We start from the raw sequence: 18,262 nt of genomic DNA, 5'->3' as shown, positions 1-18,262 counted from the left end.
AAATGGTCACTGAATTTTTTTAAAAGAATAAAACTAAATTTTACTTTAAGTTACTAAGGCTAAGAAAATTCCAATTTGGGGGCTTAAGGTTTCATTTTCTCGTTAAGTTTCAATAATAGCATTTATTTGAAAAGTCAGTAATATGGCATGATCTTGGTTGAGGTTTTGACTGCACTTATTTTTGTCCTTTTCCTTCGTACATGTGTGTCCACATGTGTCTTTTCCAAATCTGAAGACATGATTCCATCTCAAAATCTGTTTTATCTACAAAACTATTAAACTCCTGCTGTTATCTTACATTTCCTCACTACCTTGTCTATCTCTGAGCAGTTCTTACTCATTTGTAGTTCCCACACAGCTTGCAGCTTGCCCAGTTATTCATGGATGCATGTGTGGAATTTTATATATTACCATACTCTGAAGAACAGTTAATTCATTCCTTTGAGTTCTTTTTAGAATAACAACCATTATGGTTCAAGTAAGATCCTATACTTTCATTCAAGTATTTATGATTTTGAAAATATTCGAGATACCTGTTAGGATATGTAATGCATGAAAATCATGCACAGTTCTTACAAATAGTCCTTGAAGTGGAATGAAGCAGGGCCAGTTTACTAATAATGAAAGTAAATCTGTATGTAATCATGTGTTAGGTGAGGCTGCCAATCAGCTCATCAGTAGGAACTTAATTAATTAATACATTTTCATATTGTTCTTCTTGAACCAGCATATTAGCTAGAGTTCCAGAGGTGTGCTCTTGGTACATGAGAACAACTGTGAGTTTTTAGATGAAGAGGGCTAGCTAGGTTGGAGCCAACTAAATATGTTGGAAAATTCCTGGGCCCAGTAAGAGAGTGATATCAACATTAGGACAATGTGTATACAATGTGAGAGAGAATAAAGCAGTTTTACTGACCTTCCTGAGGACTTAGGGAACATAAACAAAAAGAGGTCAGCTTACGGTGCAACTGAGAGATATGGAACTTGTACATCAGATTTCAGAAAATAATTCCTGGAGGCAGGTTAAAGGCATGTGTTGGGAAACCATAAAACCTGCAATTAGAGGTTTAGTTCTTTGGTTGGTTGGTTTTGTTGTTGTTTTGGTACTGGGAATTGAATCCATGGTCTCCCCTTGGACATGCTAGGTAAGCATTCTACCACTGAGTTACATCACCAGCCCATTTTAAATTTTATTTTGAGATAGGTTCTCACTAAATTGCCTAGGCTGCCCTCAAACTTAAAATTCTTCTGCCTCAGCCTCCCAGATTGCAGACGTGTGCCACCGTACCTAGCATGGGTTTGGTTCTAATACTTAGAATGGCTAGAACCTGATAGTTTGCTTGGAAAATATTTTTAACCATCAGTTGTAGATTAGAATAGTTTTGCTCCCTTTTAACAGAAAGAGATTTCTCCTCCTGTGTTGCTGGTGTATTTCCTACATCTTTTTAATGCTAGGGCTGTCCCTAAGAATTTAGATCCTCCTTTCCTTTGGTGGCAGGAGGAAAACACTGTACCCAGCTGGTTCTCTTGGGTACTAACTTATGTTTCATGTATTTTTCTTTATCTTTTAGGTTGCACATGGTCCGACTGATGCTGTTGGAGAGATTATTGCAGACCTTGCCCCAGTTACGAAATGTTGGAGGTGTCCGGGCCATCCCATACATGCAGGTATCCCTCACTTCTCCTGGGTCTGCTACATTACAGTGTCCTTAAGGAGGGAATACATTTTCCAGAGGACCTGGAAGCCTTGGTGTTAGGTCACAGAGGATGGAGTGCAGGCTTGAGCTACAAGTCACAGCACTTCATTTTTAGATGAGAAGGCTAAGGGTCAGAGAAGCTTTTTAAAATGCACAAGGTCATTGCTCTAGTTATGAACTGAGCCAGGAGCAAAGGCCTATTCCTGAGACTCTGAGACTCTTAGTCTGTGTCGTCTCTAAGTATTGGAATGTTGTCTGGGTGCTATTCTTCTAGCTTCCTTCCTTGGAGGCAAAATTGTTCTGAAATTCTTAGCTCAGCACACTGCCTTATTTTAATGGATGTAATGTAGGTTAGTCAATTTTGTTCACTTTTTACAAAACCTTTTCAGTGATGATGGGCATATGTCAAAATATGACTCTTATGACTCTGGACACTTAAGCTTTAGAAAACCTGGAACACTTCAGTGCATTACAGTTATGGTCAACAGGGAAGTAGGATTGAGATTTCTCTAGAGATGCCTATGTTCATAGTCACTGTTCTTTAGGAGATTGGCTTTCATGTTTTCTCTCTCTTTGCCTCCTAGGTCATTCTGATGCTCACTACAGATCTGGATGGAGAAGATGAGAAAGACAAGGGTGCCCTGGACAACCTCCTCTCTCAGCTTATTGCGGAACTGGGCATGGATAAAAAGGTAAAAATGGGAGAGGCATGCTGTGTAAGAAGCAGAAATCGACTGAGATCCTTTCTCTGGAGGAGCTTCACTTGGCTTCTAAGGGTAGCTATCCACTGACAGCTTCCATTCTATAGATTCACTGTGTGGGTTCAGGGCCTACCTTGGCCCAGGCATAATATTGGATACTGAGCAGAATGATGAATAAGACGAAGTTCCCTGGGGCTGGGGAGATAGCTCAGTCGGTAGAGTGCTTGTCTTGTAAGCACAAGGCCCTGGCTTCGATCCCCAGCACCAAAAAAAAAAAAAAAGACCAAGTTCCCACCCTCACTATCGTAGCTCAGTGAAAACATCTTCTTAGGTATTTGCGTCTTACTATGGCTCTCTGAGTGTAGTAGGCTCTCGCTCTCGATACCTCAGTTACAGTCCATGGAGACCCCGGAGCTTGGTTTTTCGGTGATTCCACCCAAGAAAGATGAGGGCCACTGGACTTGAGGGAATTTTATTCAGAGGCTGCCTCAAGCTTAAAGTAAGTATAGGCAGGCATCTGGGCTTCTGCTTCTGCCTGCAGGATGTCTCCAAGAAGAATGAGCGCAGTGCCCTAAATGAAGTCCATCTGGTAGTGATGCGCCTCCTCAGTGTCTTCATGTCTCGCACCAAATCTGGATCCAAGTCTTCCATATGTGAGGTATTTTTGCTTTTAGCTTATTAATTTGGGGAAAGGTAAGAGGATTGTCCAGTTGGTGCAGGCTGAGGGCAGAGGTGGTAGTCCTCTTTTAGAATAAGGCCATTGTTACCTGAGGGGAGTAAGAGTCGAAGCTGTTACCTCTTCAAGAACAGAACTTCCACCTTTTTCAGAATCCCTTCCAAGCTCTGGTGTTTGCCAACAATTCCTCCAATGGAGGGGTTAAAGGGTTTGGAAGTTCTATTATTGAAAAGCAAGGGCCTGTTCTGCAAGGCACAGAGTGGCTAAGAGGATTCCCCTGGTGTCTGTTGCTATAAGGTATGGTAATAAAGCAGAAAGAAAGCGAAGTGTGTGTGGTGAAAGGAGATTAGCACAGAGCGGAGAAGGTAGAAATTGAGGCTGAACTGCATCCAATCTTAATGAGCTTATGAGCTGTGGGGTTTGCTGGGATTTGCAAGGCTCTCCTAATGGTCTTATTTACAGTAGCTTTTCTCGTACTTTTTTATGCATGTGATCACTCACCCCCATCTCCTTTGGAAACTGGCTCTATGGAAGCACCCCTACTGGGAGGGTGAGGTTGTTGTAGAACCTATATGGAAAGTTCTCTCTTTCCTCATTGAAATGGTCTTCTTTTCTCATTGCCCAAGGAAAAAGAGAAAACCCGGAAGGGTTCTTCTAGTCCTCACCTCCCTGGTCTCTGGCACATGCATGCAGAGAAGTTAGACTAAGCACTGGTATTCATTTTCTCTTACATGAGGGCTGTTCCAAAAAGTTGGGGGAAATCTTTGAGCTAGTTGGGGGAAATATTAATGCAAGAGACTGATGAGCTCACTTCCATTGCAGACTGTTGTAAATGTGTTTCAAACCCCTTAGCACCTAGTTTGCACAGTTTTTAACAAGACATTCTTGCCTTCTCTGTGTGTATTTTTTCTCCCTTCTAGTCATCTTCCCTCATCTCCAGTGCCACAGCAGCAGCCCTGCTGAGCTCAGGGGCTGTGGATTATTGCCTGCACGTGCTCAAATCACTGCTGGAGTATTGGAAGGGCCAACAGAATGATGAGGAGCCCGTGGCTACTAGCCAGTTGCTGAAGCCTCATACGACTTCATCCCCCCCAGATATGAGCCCGTTCTTTCTCCGCCAGTATGTGAAGGTGAGTTCTTCCCTGGTCAAAGGAGCACTCGCAGCTCTCCTCCTGAGCATTCTGCTCTGAACTCAGGGAACAAAGCTTAAGCAGCCTCAAGTGAGCTTCAGCAGGAGGGAACCAAGTTCCTTGGTGCTGTTTAATCTCAGCATAATTTAATAAATGACTACCACCCCATCCTTTCTTATTCCTGCCTCTGGACACCTGAGGCTCTAAATGAAATCAGTCATCTCATTCCACATTAAGCTCCTTAGAAAAGGATGAGAAGTGTGCAAAGTAGTGCCCCCTGCTGTGGGTCGTGTCCTGGTGTATGTCAGATAGCCCTCTGCTGTCGTGTCACAAGAAAATCTTGAAAATGCTAGGTACCATGGGCTTTCTGATGGAAGAGTCTATGAACAGTTCCCACCAGTGTTCTTATCTACCAGCCATGACTTTTAGGTCAAAAAGTCCCTTATGGATCCAGCCACCTTAATTCTCTAGCATTATTGCTTGTAGCACCCCTTGCAGGCAGCCCTACCAGGCTGGGTGTTGATTATATTATGTGCATGCTGTGCCTTCTGAAATTCTTTTCCTGTGTTCATTTCTCCTTCCATTTAGTGAATTCCTACTCCTCCTTCAACACCCACCTCAAGCATTGGATCCTTGGAAAACTAACACACTTTTCTGCTACCAGTTTTCCCTGGGATCCCTGAGCACACAGTACATATTTTCTTGTCTCTCCCTCTAAACTATTGGCAGAAACTATTTTTTTAATTATTACTTTTATCTTCAGTGCTTAGTATAGAGGCAGTAAGAAACTGGGGATTGAATATATGGAACATATTGTACTCCCAGACTTCTGTGGATTCTTCCTGTGGGACTACACAGCTTGTAAGATAACTGTTGTTCCCATCATCCTCAAATCTCTCAGCACCTCTGCCTGTTTGTATGATGTGAACCCAGGAACCTTGACCAAACTTGGTGATTCTGGCCTGCTTGGTTTATTTAAATATTTGTTGTTATAATGGAAAGTATTGGTTCTAGGGAATGTGATACATCTCTCATGGAAAGATGGGAAATCCTTAACTACTCCATTTTTTTCCCCCAAAGTTTTGCCAGTTTAGCTCTAATTTTTGTGTAAGCTGAGTACAGTTGATGCACTGTCTTAAGCCATAGAAGGAAATGCCAGAACATCAAAGAGCAGTGAGCTGTCACCTCTATAACCTTTGCATTAACCAAGTTGTCCTAAGTCTTTCTGTATTTGAAAACTTACTTGTCTGTCAGTCGTGATGGTAGCTTCGAAAAGTGCCCTTTGCCAACTCTAGAATGTAGATAACGCCTATTGAGCAATAGCTACCCTTTCCTAATTGTGGCATGGAAAAGTGGCAAGCACCGGTTCTCACGTTCATGTTCTCCTAGGGCCATGCTGCTGACGTGTTTGAGGCCTATACTCAACTTCTCACAGAGATGGTGCTGAGGCTTCCATATCAAATCAAAAAGATTGCGGACACCAATTCTCGAATTCCACCTCCTGTCTTTGATCACTCGTGGTTCTACTTTCTTTCGGAGGTGAGTGAAGGTCCTGAGCAGTGTTCCAATCTAGAGGTAGACACATCTTCTGTCACCCTGTTGGCCTGTTTTGTCCTAATCCTCACTCAGTGTTCCTCCAGCAGAGCCCTCCCATTCATTTAGATCATGAATCTGCCATTGAGGGAGACTGTGGACAGTGTGTATCCAAGCAAGCCATAAGCTCTAGTTTCTGATTGTGTATGTTTAACTTCCCTCACATGGGGCAGTGATGGGCAGGTTCACTCATTTATACTCTGTCAGAGAAACAGGAAGCACTCTAGTTACCTTCAGGGATTTCAGTGTAGGGTATTGGTTAAATGCCTATTTGAGAACCAAAAAGGACATAAATGCAACACTGTGGTAACCCAGAGAGCTACCAGCAACCCTGGAATGAAGAAGAGAAGCCCATGAATCTGGGCAGCAGTTCTTTGAGGAGCAGGTACTGTTTCTGGTACCCCCTGAGCTCTGAGGGGATGTGACATGAAGATTTGGGAAGCACTGAAAGAAGCTGCTGTTTAGAGCTGGCAACTGTCCTGAGTGAGGCTGTCGGCGGGACTGCAGAGGAAGTTAGCTCCTTGCTTTCTTTCCCCAGTTTCCCTCCAGTGCTCCCCATTGGCAGAAACTTGGAGGGAGCCGGCTGGCAGTGAGGCAGTGCAAGTGGTGTGATTCTGGCCTGGGCACCACAGTGGAGTATGGTGGGTGGGGTTGGAACCCAGAAGTGGTAGCTTAATCAGATGGCAAACCTGGAACGAAGAATCTCAGACTCCCATTTCGAGTTGAATAGCTGCACCACCTCAGCCTCTTCCCTAGCTTTTACCTGGAAAAATGACTCATAATGCTTATTTCCTTCTAGGTATTTGTGGGAAGTGAGAAACTGCCAGCTTCCTTGCAAATATCTTAAGTATTTGAGGAAGGAAGAGGAACATTAATACTGTGATTCTTTTTTTCCCTTTTGAATTCTTTCTTTCTATGTTTTTTCTTTCTTCTGGTCCCTTTAAGGGATACCTAAGTTCATCAGAGGCTGATGTGTCTGGGAGGAAATTCAGTTGGCCCTTGGTATCCATACATTTACACATTTAACCAGCTGGACCAAAAATATGTTTTGTTTTGTTTTGTTTTTTGGTACCAGGGATTGAACCCAGGGGCACTTAACCACTGAGCCACATCCCTAGCCCTTTTTTTTTTTTTTTTTTTTTTTTTTTTTTTGAGACAGGGTCTCACTAAGTTGCTTAGGAAGTTGCTGAGGCTGGCTTTGAGCTTGCGATCCTCCTGCCTTAGCCTCCTGAGCCACTGAGATTATAGACATGTGCCTCTGTGCCTGGTCAAAAATATATGTTTAAAAAAAATGTGTCTCTACTGAACATTTGTGGACTTCTTCTTGTCATTATTCCCTAAACAGTACAATATAACAGCTATTCATAAAACATTTACATTGTATTGGATGTTATAAGTAATAGATTATTTAAAATATATGGAGGATGTGCATAGGTTTTATGCAAATACTGTACCATTTTATATAAAGGACTTGAAAATCTGTGGATTTGGGTATTGTGGCAGGGGGGCTCCTAGAACCAGTCCCTGTGGATTGGGTTGTAGATTGGACAACTGTGTCTTGTCTTGGGTTACTCACCAGTTTTAATTGGAGTTCATTAAAACCCAGGTTTTTAGAGTTAAGGTGGTATAGATATAGTTCTAGAGACACTGACCCTGTTGTGTTTATCCCCTCAAGTACCTGATGATCCAGCAGACTCCATTTGTCCGCCGCCAAGTCCGCAAACTTCTGCTCTTCATCTGTGGATCAAAGGAGAAGTACCGCCAGCTCCGGGATTTGCACACTCTAGACTCCCATGTGCGTGGGATCAAGAAGCTGCTGGAGGAACAGGGAATATTCCTCCGGGCAAGTGTGGTTACAGCCAGCTCAGGCTCCGCCTTGCAGTATGACACACTCATCAGTCTGGTACGAGGGCTGGGAAATTGTGGGGTAGGGGAAGGGCATGTGATGAGACTCAGTAGGTTATGGGATGGAGCAGTACAGGGCTTTAAAACAGTTAGAGGGTGTCCTGGCTAGAGTTGAGCTCCATGTAGAATGTAACACCGGGGTGGGTGCTGTGTCTTGTGTAGTTGGTTTTAAGGTCTGGAATTCCTCACCGTACCTGGCAGCAGTTCCTGTTATGAGGTTGAGGTGGCTTGAGCTTCTTACTGATGTCCTTTACTCATGTCATAGATAGGATCAAGCCAAAACGTATGCACCTCTGGTTTTTGTCCTTGAATGCTAAATAAATGATAGAGGTTGAAGTATAGAATATATTACTGCCTGAAGAGATACTGTTTGGACTTTGGGGAGTAAATGGAACCTTTTGCTTTTGAGCATCTAAAAAGAAAATCTTTAATTTTAATAACTCCTAGCTTGCTCATCTAGTGTTCTTGCTTTGTGTTTGTAGCAAGAAAAAAGTGAAGTGGATTTATAGTTTCTCAGGGCGTGGTCTACCTTGCTTCTGCCTTAGTGAGTAGCCTGAAGGTTCCCTGAAAACCAAGGCCCCCTGCGTGGTGGGAAGCAGAACAGAGGCAGCCTCCTGTGAGCTGCAGTGGTGGTGAGCCCTGCTCCCAGGTTTATTAGCAGTCCCTGCATGGAAGACCGTGGTCACTTTGCAGTCCCAGGCTAGGTGACAGCCACTCGAGGCAGCAGGTGTGGGCTTATTTGGGCTGTTTGGTGGAGCTGCTCATTTCTCGTGATTGGTTTCCCTTTCAGATGGAGCACCTGAAAGCCTGTGCTGAAATTGCCGCCCAGCGAACCATCAACTGGCAGAAATTCTGCATCAAAGACGACTGTAAGCACAGCTGCTTTTTTGGTTTATAGTGTTCATTCCTTCAGGAACTGTCTATTGAGGCTGCTTTGTGCTAATAAGCACTGAACTGGATGCTGGAGCCATAAGAAGATATAGAGACAAAACTCTGCCTAGCAAAGAAGAAAGTAAAAACTTAAGAGTGATAAGGACTGAATGTCAAAATTTGGGGTGCTGTAGGAACACAGAGTAGGAGTATCTGACCTTGAGGTTGTGGCAGTGAAGCTAAAGAGGAGTAGAGACGTTTGGAGAATCCCCTATGCAAAGGAGTGGAGACCAGGTCCAGGTGTCACAAGTCGTTCTAATGGTTTTGAGCTGTCTCCTCTTCTGGGCAGTGTCCACAGAAAACTCAGAGAAAGCTGGTGGGAATAGAGCGGCTGTGGCACAGCTGTCCATTCTTGTGTGGCTGATCACCACCCCTCTGCTTACAGCTGTCCTGTACTTCCTCCTCCAAGTGAGTTTCCTGGTGGATGAGGGGGTGTCCCCGGTGCTGCTGCAGCTGCTCTCCTGTGCTCTGTGTGGCAGCAAAGTGCTTGCTGCCCTGGCAGCCTCCACGGGGTCCTCTGGTGTGGCTTCCTCCTCAGCCCCTGTGGCCTCCAGTTCTGGACAAGCCACAACCCAGTCCAAGTCTTCCACTAAAAAGAGCAAGAAAGAAGAAAAAGAGAAGGAGAAAGATGGTAAGTCACCCTTTGGTCTTGGTTATTAGGTGATATGTTTAACTCTCTTTTGGAGCACATGCTTTGTTCTGAAATTCTGGTGTGGTTTTTTTTTTTTTGGTACTGGGGATTGAATTCTGGGGCACTCGACCACTGAACCACATCCCCAGTCCTATTTTGTATTTTATTTAGAGACAGGGTCTCACTGAGTTGCTTAGCACCTCATTTTTGCTGAGGCTGGCTTTGAACTCTTAAACCTCCTGCCTTAGCCTCCTGAGCTGCTGGGATTACAGGCCTGTGCCACTGTGCCCAACTTCTGTTCTGAAATTCTGAAAGATCTTTCATTCTGGTTTTCTGAAGTGCTTTCTAGCATCTGTTTTTTTAATCTCATTTTCAGCTATGCTGAATGAAGGTTGGTCTTCTTATACCAGGTGATTAATGGGAAAGGTCAAAGTGCACTGAACATTTTTAGTAGGCCAATTTTTTTTTTTCCCTGTGAAATACTAAGTAACAACACCTGCTCTGTGACATGATTGTGAGAATTAAGTGAAATACTTCTTAGTCAGCTATGGCTGCTCTGTGGATGTCAGCTCTTTTGGCTTTGCTACTTTTCATGATCCTTGAAGACCTGAGACAGGTCATCAGCAATTGAGGGCAAAGGGAGGTGCTTTACCTTACATTATTTTGTGTCTCAATTAGGGCCAACCCATTTTTCCCCTGGTAAACAGAAAATTATTTTACAAATTATAACCATTTAGTAGAAACTTTGAGATATAGACAGAATTCACTCTTCTCCTTCCAATGGCACAGACCTAGGCCCCTGGGTGACTTCTTCCTGTCTTTAGTCCTCAGTCTTGCCCTGATCTTGTAGGTGAGAGCTCCGGCAGCCAGGAGGACCAGCTGTGCACTGCTCTGGTGAACCAGCTGAACAAATTTGCCGATAAGGAAACCCTGATCCAGTTTCTGCGTTGCTTCCTGTTGGAGTCTAATTCTTCCTCAGTGCGCTGGCAGGCCCACTGCCTGACACTGCATATCTACAGGTGGGGCCAGGGCTTGGTTTCCCAAATGTGCATAGGTCTGGAAACAGGGTGCATTTGAAGTAGTTCTACCTTGGCTTTTTGTCATATACTCGTGGTCACATTGTCAGTATTGACACCAGCCTGAATCCTCTTGAGTATTAAAGATTTCTTCCATGATCTGTCACTCTCTAGCTATTCAGCTAATTTTATAGGCAAGAGACTACTTTCTGTTCATAAGCCTGTTTAGGAATTTTTTAAATGAGCAGGCTTGACAATTGGCTAAAAAAGCTCAGTTACCTGCCCTGGAGTAAGGTCAGATGAGAATAGACCACCTACTAAAGATTAAATGACGGTGCTACCTTTGTTAGGATTGATTGTCAAAAGAGCCACCAAACCATTCCACCTTAACCTATGTTTTAGGAAGTAGATATGTCTACAGAAATAGTACCTGGGCTGTGGTGATAAATAAAGGTGCCTCAGGATTTTCTGCTGCCTGCTAACAGGAACTGTTTATTTACAGAAATTCCAGCAAATCTCAGCAAGAGCTCCTGCTAGATCTGATGTGGTCCATCTGGCCAGAACTCCCAGCTTATGGTCGTAAGGCTGCCCAGTTTGTAGACCTGCTGGGCTATTTCTCCTTGAAAACACCACAGACAGAGAAGAAGGTAATAATCAATATGGTCAGAGAGACTAACTTGTCTTATTTCTTTTTTCTCTAAAGAAAATTATGACTACCCTAGATGACAGGGTGTGTGTGTGTGTGTGTGTGTGTGTGTGTGTGTGTGTGTGTGTGTGTGTTGTGAAATCTCTTTTGAATATATTTAGTTCTGTATTTCTAATTAAAAATGCCCAATAAATTTGTATATTGTGTAGATAATATGCACTAGCAAGTAAGTATAGTCTGAATTTGATTCGGCCAGAAGTCTGTCAAATAAGGAAGGAAATGCAGCCCAGTACACAATTGACTGGGAAAGAGAATGGCCTGCCTGTGCTGGTAGCCCATTTTTGTGCCTAAAAATGTTTGTACAATTACGTAACCATTTCATGACTTCTCCACAGGAATAAAAATTATCTTTTTCCATAACATCTGAGGGTGAACTATCACTGAGTCTGTGGAACTTTTAAAGGAGGAGTTGGGAAATTAAACAGTTGGGAATTAGTACCAACTTTGTATGATTGTGAATGGGGACTGAAGTCTAGTACTTGGAGAGTAGTCTTCAGCCAGAAAGCAAAAGACCAGAAAAAGTCTTTTTAGTGAGACTTGACCTTTAACTATGTTTCTTCACTGGATCTTATTTCAGTTGAAGGAATATTCACAGAAGGCTGTGGAGATTCTGCGGACTCAAAATCATATTCTTACCAACCATCCCAACTCCAACATTTACAAGTGAGCTTTGTTTTGTTTCCTGTCTGTCTGAAGCACACTCACCCTTTTGAATAGCTCTGTACCTATTGATAGACTGTATGAACTGAGAAACTCCTTAGGAACAGCAAACCCACCTAGTCGATCAAGTCTGACTCCCTCCTTGTAGCTCAGGCCCTTGCACCTGGAAGACACTCAGAGTGCACTCGCTGAGTTCACAGGGTGGTAAGGAGTAATATCAGCTGAGAACATGTCTAAGGTCAATTAGTTGAAATTTTTTCCCATAACTTCTAAACCCTGTTTGGATTTTCTCATATTCCATATGTTCTTGCTCTGAGATGGCTCAGTTTGAGGGATGCTGATTGGCTTTATTGTACTTCTTTGTGAAGCTCAGGGTTCTCTAAAATGAATTTTCCTTATGCTGAAAATGTTTCTTCCTTAGCACTCTGTCTGGCTTAGTGGAGTTTGATGGCTACTACCTGGAGAGCGATCCCTGCCTGGTGTGTAACAATCCAGAAGTGCCATTTTGTGTAAGTAACACCTTTAGCATGGTATTCTGGGCTTGCAGGTGCAGTGGGTTTCTTGGTTCCAAAGATTGGCTATTGTTGTGTAGATTCCTCTCCTAATGTCTGGTCACCAGTAGTGTAGATTCTTGCATGCCACATTTGTTACTGTGAGTAGCAGCTTCATCCATGGATGAAGGCTGTAATATGCTGATGAATGTTGAAGAAGGCAGGAGGAGCCTGTTAGTTCTTGAACTAATTCTTGTTTTTGTGTACCTTTGTATTTAGTATATCAAGCTGTCTTCTATTAAAGTGGACACGCGGTATACCACCACCCAGCAGGTTGTGAAGCTCATCGGCAGTCACACCATTAGCAAAGTAACAGTGAAAATTGGGGACCTGAAACGGACCAAGATGGTGCGGACCATCAACCTGTATTATAACAACCGAACTGTGCAGGCCATCGTGGAGTTGAAAAACAAGTATGGGATTTGCAGACTTGGGGTGGGGTAGCAGGTTTGTAAGGCTTATATCAGTTGTTGGCTTTGCTTCCTGGAAGGGCACAAATTTGCAAGTCCCTAGAGGTCAGTATGTCCTTATGGCTGAGTCAGTAACTGAGGGACAAAAGTGAAATACTAGTTCCTGAAGATACTGGCAAAGATTATTTTTAAATTAATTCAGTGGCACCTTAGGGGGCTGTGGAAGCTCTTCAGCAGCCTGCCTCGGGAGAGGGAGTCGACAAGGGCCTTTCAGCATTTCATGTCCCTTTTAATTAGAGTAATTCTAGTCTTAAGGAAAACCATCTACATTGCCATTTCTTGGATTAAGACAGCTATATTTTTTCACATAAGCATGAAGTATTTCTCAAGAGTGTTCTCTAGTGTGTATTTGTTCCATTTCTGCATAGTGCCTACCCTCCATATCTGCCCATGTTGAGTCTTTTTAAGCCCTGGGCCCTAGCATCTGGATCAGAGCATGTGTCATGTGGGTCCAAAGAGGTCTGAGCTGTGTTATTATGTCTGTTGTCACAGAGACAGAACTCTTTCTGTTGAGGTCTCAGGCCTTGCTGTTGGATGGAGAACATAGGTTAGATGCTACTTGCATATTAAGACTTGTGATGCTTTCAAGGTCAGCCTCAGCAACATAGTGAGACCCTATCTCAAAATGGACCAAAAAAAAAAAAAAAAGGTCTGGAATGTGACTCAGTAGAAGAGGGTTTCTAGGGTGAATTCCTAGTATAAGAAAGAAAAAGACAAGACTAGGCTTGCAGTGCTGTTCTGCACATAGAAAGTGGAATTGTCGACCATTATTCCAAAAGGCAGAATAATGTGAGTGCACCACATCAGCATTGCCAGGAGCTCCGCTTGAGGGTATTTCCTCTTCCTTTGAGAGGCAGAGTTAACATTGGTAACCTGAAACCAGCTGTTGCCAATTTTGGTTGCACCTGCAGAGGAGGTACATTTGACTTTCTGTTGTGTTCAGTCTGCATGGCTACTGGTAGATGGTGTGGTTCAACTCCCATCTCTGTGACTTTGAAGAACTTACTTAAACTTCAATTTGCATAACTATAAAATGAACCCAGGTTCCCACTTTCAGGGTCTTTAAGAATTTAATGACCTAATATGTGTAAAGTGCTGGAAACTGCCTGACATGTGGTAAGTACTCAGTAAAGTATAACTCTAATCATATTATTGTAGTCACCCCTAAATTACTATATGCCTGTTCTCTTTATGACTCGGTTTAGCACTTGGTTTTGTCCCTAACCAGATCCTGGTATATGCCTCTGCTCTTGAAAATAGCCTAGCTTTATCCTACCAAGGTAGACATCATGATGGGAACTTGGTGGCCGTCATCATTGTGCCCCTTGGGATCATAGGCATTAGTGTGGAGTAATGTCTTCCCTTGGAATGAACTTGTGTTATTTTCTTCAAATCTCAATTTATCATATATAACAGTTTAAAGCATTTTTATGATCTGTCCTTTTTTATAGAGAAAACATAGTACAAAAAATATAAATTAACTTGCAATTTTTTCTCAGATTTCTTTAGAGTAACCACTTAACTGCCTTAGAAAAACATATAGGGCAGTCTTTCTTTTTGTCTCATCCAGACTGTCACCATGGAGGGTTAAATGACTCTCAGGCCCTCTGTTCCTCTGTCTGACACTATCTCTCCTAGGCCGGCTCGCTGGCACAAAGCCAAGAAAGTTCAGCTGACCCCTGGGCAGACAGAGGTGAAGATTGACCTGCCCTTGCCCATTGTGGCCTCCAACCTAATGATCGAGTTTGCAGACTTCTATGAAAACTACCAGGCCTCCACAGAGACCCTGCAGTGCCCACGCTGTAGCGCCTCTGTCCCTGCCAACCCAGGGGTCTGTGGCAACTGTGGAGAGAATGTGTACCAGTGTCACAAATGCAGGTAAGTCAGTGACTGCCCCCTGGCCAGGGCGAAGCACCTTCTTTGTAATTTTCTGTAACAGTTACAGGCAATTTCAGGGTCTGGTACCCTCCATATTTAGAGGATTATGGGTATGTATGGTGGGTGCAAGGATTGGGAATAGAACGAACAGAAGGAGGCAGAACAGTGGGGTACGTGTGTGTGTGGTCGCCTATCCAGTGGCAGGGGTGGACCCAGAAAGGGATTGAGTTAGTTCTCCTTCTGCCTTTCTGCTCACCTGGTTGCATACGTCATTCTCACCTACTGTTGTTTCTTTGGTGATTCCTGAGATTGTTTCCAGAGTATAGAGGGGGCACCGTGCATCTCCTTAGACACCCTTGCAAACCTGCTGCCCCAGTGACTCACATGCTTTGGTTCTTCAGATCCATCAACTATGATGAGAAGGATCCCTTCCTCTGCAATGCCTGTGGCTTCTGTAAATATGCTCGCTTCGACTTCATGCTGTACGCCAAGCCTTGCTGCGCGGTGGATCCCATTGAGAATGAGGAAGACCGGAAGAAGGTGAGGCCAGATGTGACCTAGACTCAGGGCAGTGGCTTTGATTTGAACTTGGGCAGGTCTGGTATGGTACAGTGGTCTTTCCTTTAGCACGTCTTCTTCAACCCAGTAAATAATGGGCCTTAGGGCCCAGCTTTTGGGTGGGAGTGAATAATGGCCTAAGGTATATCCGTCTCACAGTTTGCGTAGGAGTTCAGAGAGGTGTTGGTTGGTCCTGGAACCAGAGCCCAAGTTCAGGTAGAAAGAAGTCGGACGGCACGCCCTGTGCTTGTTGCGAGCTTGCTTCACACGAGGCCGTCAAGCCTTCCCTCAGCACTGTGCTGCTTCCCAGTCAGCATGATGTGGGTCTGGGTAGAGAAGGGCAGTGGCAGGGGGGACCTCCTGGGGTAACAGCAAAGCGTTTACCTTGGAACCAAGGACACAAGTTCCCATTCTAGCTGTTTTTTTTTTTTTTTTTTTTTTTGATAGTTATCAATGGACACAATATCTTTATTTTATTCACTTATTTTTATGTGGTGCTGAGGATAAAACCCAGTGCCTCACTTGTGCTAGGCAAGCACTCTACCACTGAGCCACAACCCCTTCCCTCTAGCTGTGCTTTTTAATTCTTGTGTGACCTGGCCTGAATTACTTCTTGGCATTGTTTTTTATTGTATACCATTATGAAAAATATACCAGCTTGTAGGATCATCGTGAAGAATAATGTCTGAAACATCGCGCTTGACTTATGGAAAATGTTTTAGTAAATGGTTGGCAATTGGAATTACTCAGGGAAAGTCGTTATACTGGTGAGTGTTTTGAGTGTTCACGCAGTTCCTGTCTCTTTCTGGGTAGGCTGTTTCCAACATCAACACTCTACTGGACAAAGCCGATCGAGTGTACCATCAGCTGATGGGCCATCGGCCACAGCTGGAGAACCTGCTCTGCAAAGTGAATGAAGCAGCTCCGGAAAAGCCGCAGGTAATCTCAACCTGGAGAGCACTTAGAGAGGTCTTTGGGCCGTGATCTGAAGACTGCCCCCAGGTGAGGTATCCTATGTACAGGTCTGAGTGTCGGCCTCTTGGGATTGCAGGAAGACTCGGGGACAGCAGGGGGCATCAGCTCCACTTCAGCAAGCGTGAATCGTTATATCCTGCAGCTGGCTCAGGAGTACTGTGGAGATTGTAAGAACTCTTTCGATGAACTCTCCAAAATTATCCAGGTAGGGAACGGGGGTAACTTTTAAATGTTTTGTTCAAGTGTTATTGATACTGTCTTCAAAGCATTCTGTTGCTCTCTTCCAGCAATTACATTCTTGGTGTTGCCTTTGCCGATGCTAAAGCAGGCAGAGTGACCGCACCAAATAGCACCTCTCACCTTGTAGCTTCTGGCATTTGTCAGAGAGCTGAGTTTGTGCTGGAAAACAGAATGATAGTGATAAGGGGTTAACATGGGTCTGTTTTTCTTGTCCTTTAGCTTATCTTTGTTTTTTGTTTTGTTTTTTTTGTTTTGGTGCTAGACATTGAACCCAGAGGCACTTTACCACTGAGCCATATCCCCAACCCATTTTATATTTTTATTTTAAGATAGGGTCTCACTAAGTTGCTTAGGGCTTCTCTAAGTTGTTGAGGCTATCCTGCAATTTCAGATCCTCAGACTCCCAAGTTGCTGGCATTACAGGCATGTGCCAACATACCCAGCTTATTACTTTGTTTAGTAGAGGGATTACTGACTTTAAAAAGATGGGTGCCAAGATTCCGTTCCTTTTCTGATATGCCAGGTTTGTAGGCTAGAGGGAGGATCAGGGCATATCAACTGTAGTTGACCAGAGTGACCGTGTGTCTATTAGTGTACTTGACCCGATGTCCATGAGAAAGGAAACTGGCTACAGGCAGTGGAGCCTTATACCAAGAGAGCACCCATTTGCCTACCTGCCAAATTGCTAGTGTGCTCTCTTTGCTACATGAGCATACCTTTCTTTAAAGTATAGTTTCCTGGGAGTTGAGTGTGAGCCTCTTCCTTTGGTCAAGCCACCCTTTGTAAGTTTCAGTTTCCTCTTCTGTAAAATGGGGTTAGAATATATAACACGTAGGGTTATTGAGAAAGTTGAATTATATCACGCACATTTAATTTTGGCCAAAGCAAAGCTATTTTCCAGTTAACTTCTTTCTCCTTATTTTACTTGCCAATTTCTTCCTTTGATGTCTTTTCATTCTTAGAAAGTCTTTGCTTCACGCAAAGAGTTGTTGGAATATGACCTGCAGCAAAGGGAAGCAGCCACCAAATCATCCCGGACCTCCGTGCAGCCCACATTCACTGCCAGCCAGTACCGCGCCTTGTCTGTTCTAGGCTGTGGCCACACTTCCTCTACCAAGTGCTATGGCTGTGCCTCAGCTGTCACGGAACATTGTATCACGCTGCTCCGGGCGCTGGCCACCAATCCAGCCCTGAGGCACATCCTCGTCTCCCAAGGCCTTATCCGGGAACTCTTCGATTATAATCTTCGCCGAGGGGCTGCAGCCATGCGGGAGGAGGTCCGCCAGCTCATGTGCCTCCTGACTCGGTCAGAGCCTGCTCCGTGATGATTGGGCCCATTGATTCCTACTAACACTGGGGTTGGTAGCAGCAGTACTGCTGGGAGCATTGAAGGGTACCAAGAATTGTACTGTTGCCGCCACATGGGTTAGTTTATTACAGAGGAGATGTGCGAAATATCCAGGTCTAGGGAGCAAATTTAGGGAGCAGATTGTTCATTTGATTTATGCTTTGTTGGTTCCAGTATGTGTCTTGAGGAAAGTGTCCCTGGGTCTTGGTGAGGGAGGGTGAGAGAGTGGTGGTTTTCTTGAACTAAGAAAACTCACATGCAAGAAGACAGGAGAGGAGAGGAGAGACATGAGCTCAGGCTCTGGAACAGAAAGAACCAGGTGCCAGACATGGTACTTTGTACCATGTGCCTTAAGGAAATGGTTTAATTTCTCTGAGCCTGTGCCCTCCTAGTGAGCGAGTACCTTACAGGCTTGTGGAGGAGAGATGCAGTAGTCCAGCAAGTAAGGACCCATGTTGCTGAGTACTTAGTAGGGACCCAATACTGTATGCATAGCTGTGTGTGGATCATCACTGTGTGACATGAGTTCGAGAACATGTTGGGTGCTCGGTAAATGTTACCTGCTACGTTATTTATTCACTCGTTAACAGGTATTAT

General features: G+C 44.1%; 1 protein-coding gene across 18 annotated transcripts in view; it reads left to right on the top strand.

Annotated features, from left to right (window-relative positions):
- UBR4 (ubiquitin protein ligase E3 component n-recognin 4) overlaps positions 1–18,262 on the top strand; it is a 132,414-nt gene that overhangs the window by 80,155 nt on the left and 33,997 nt on the right. For all 18 annotated transcript variants that reach the window (XM_079146917.1, XM_079146922.1, XM_079146910.1 and 15 more), the window contains 18 exons: positions 1,572–1,668; positions 2,282–2,389; positions 2,940–3,056; positions 3,995–4,204; positions 5,594–5,743; positions 7,473–7,700; positions 8,493–8,571; positions 9,018–9,263; positions 10,114–10,282; positions 10,782–10,926; positions 11,563–11,648; positions 12,067–12,154; positions 12,416–12,609; positions 14,305–14,544; positions 14,946–15,084; positions 15,916–16,041; positions 16,154–16,282; positions 17,280–17,623. In XM_079146917.1, coding sequence (XP_079003043.1) covers positions 1,572–1,668; positions 2,282–2,389; positions 2,940–3,056; positions 3,995–4,204; positions 5,594–5,743; positions 7,473–7,700; positions 8,493–8,571; positions 9,018–9,263; positions 10,114–10,282; positions 10,782–10,926; positions 11,563–11,648; positions 12,067–12,154; positions 12,416–12,609; positions 14,305–14,544; positions 14,946–15,084; positions 15,916–16,041; positions 16,154–16,282; positions 17,280–17,623 — 2,895 coding nt within the window. The remainder of the gene's footprint in view (positions 1–1,571; positions 1,669–2,281; positions 2,390–2,939; positions 3,057–3,994; positions 4,205–5,593; positions 5,744–7,472; positions 7,701–8,492; positions 8,572–9,017; positions 9,264–10,113; positions 10,283–10,781; positions 10,927–11,562; positions 11,649–12,066; positions 12,155–12,415; positions 12,610–14,304; positions 14,545–14,945; positions 15,085–15,915; positions 16,042–16,153; positions 16,283–17,279; positions 17,624–18,262) is intronic.

This window comes from Sciurus vulgaris (genome assembly GCF_902686455.1).
Source record: "Sciurus vulgaris genome assembly, chromosome: 1".
In the NCBI taxonomy this organism is placed as follows: domain Eukaryota; kingdom Metazoa; phylum Chordata; class Mammalia; order Rodentia; family Sciuridae; genus Sciurus; species Sciurus vulgaris.
This window is presented reverse-complemented; position numbering and strand designations above follow the sequence as displayed.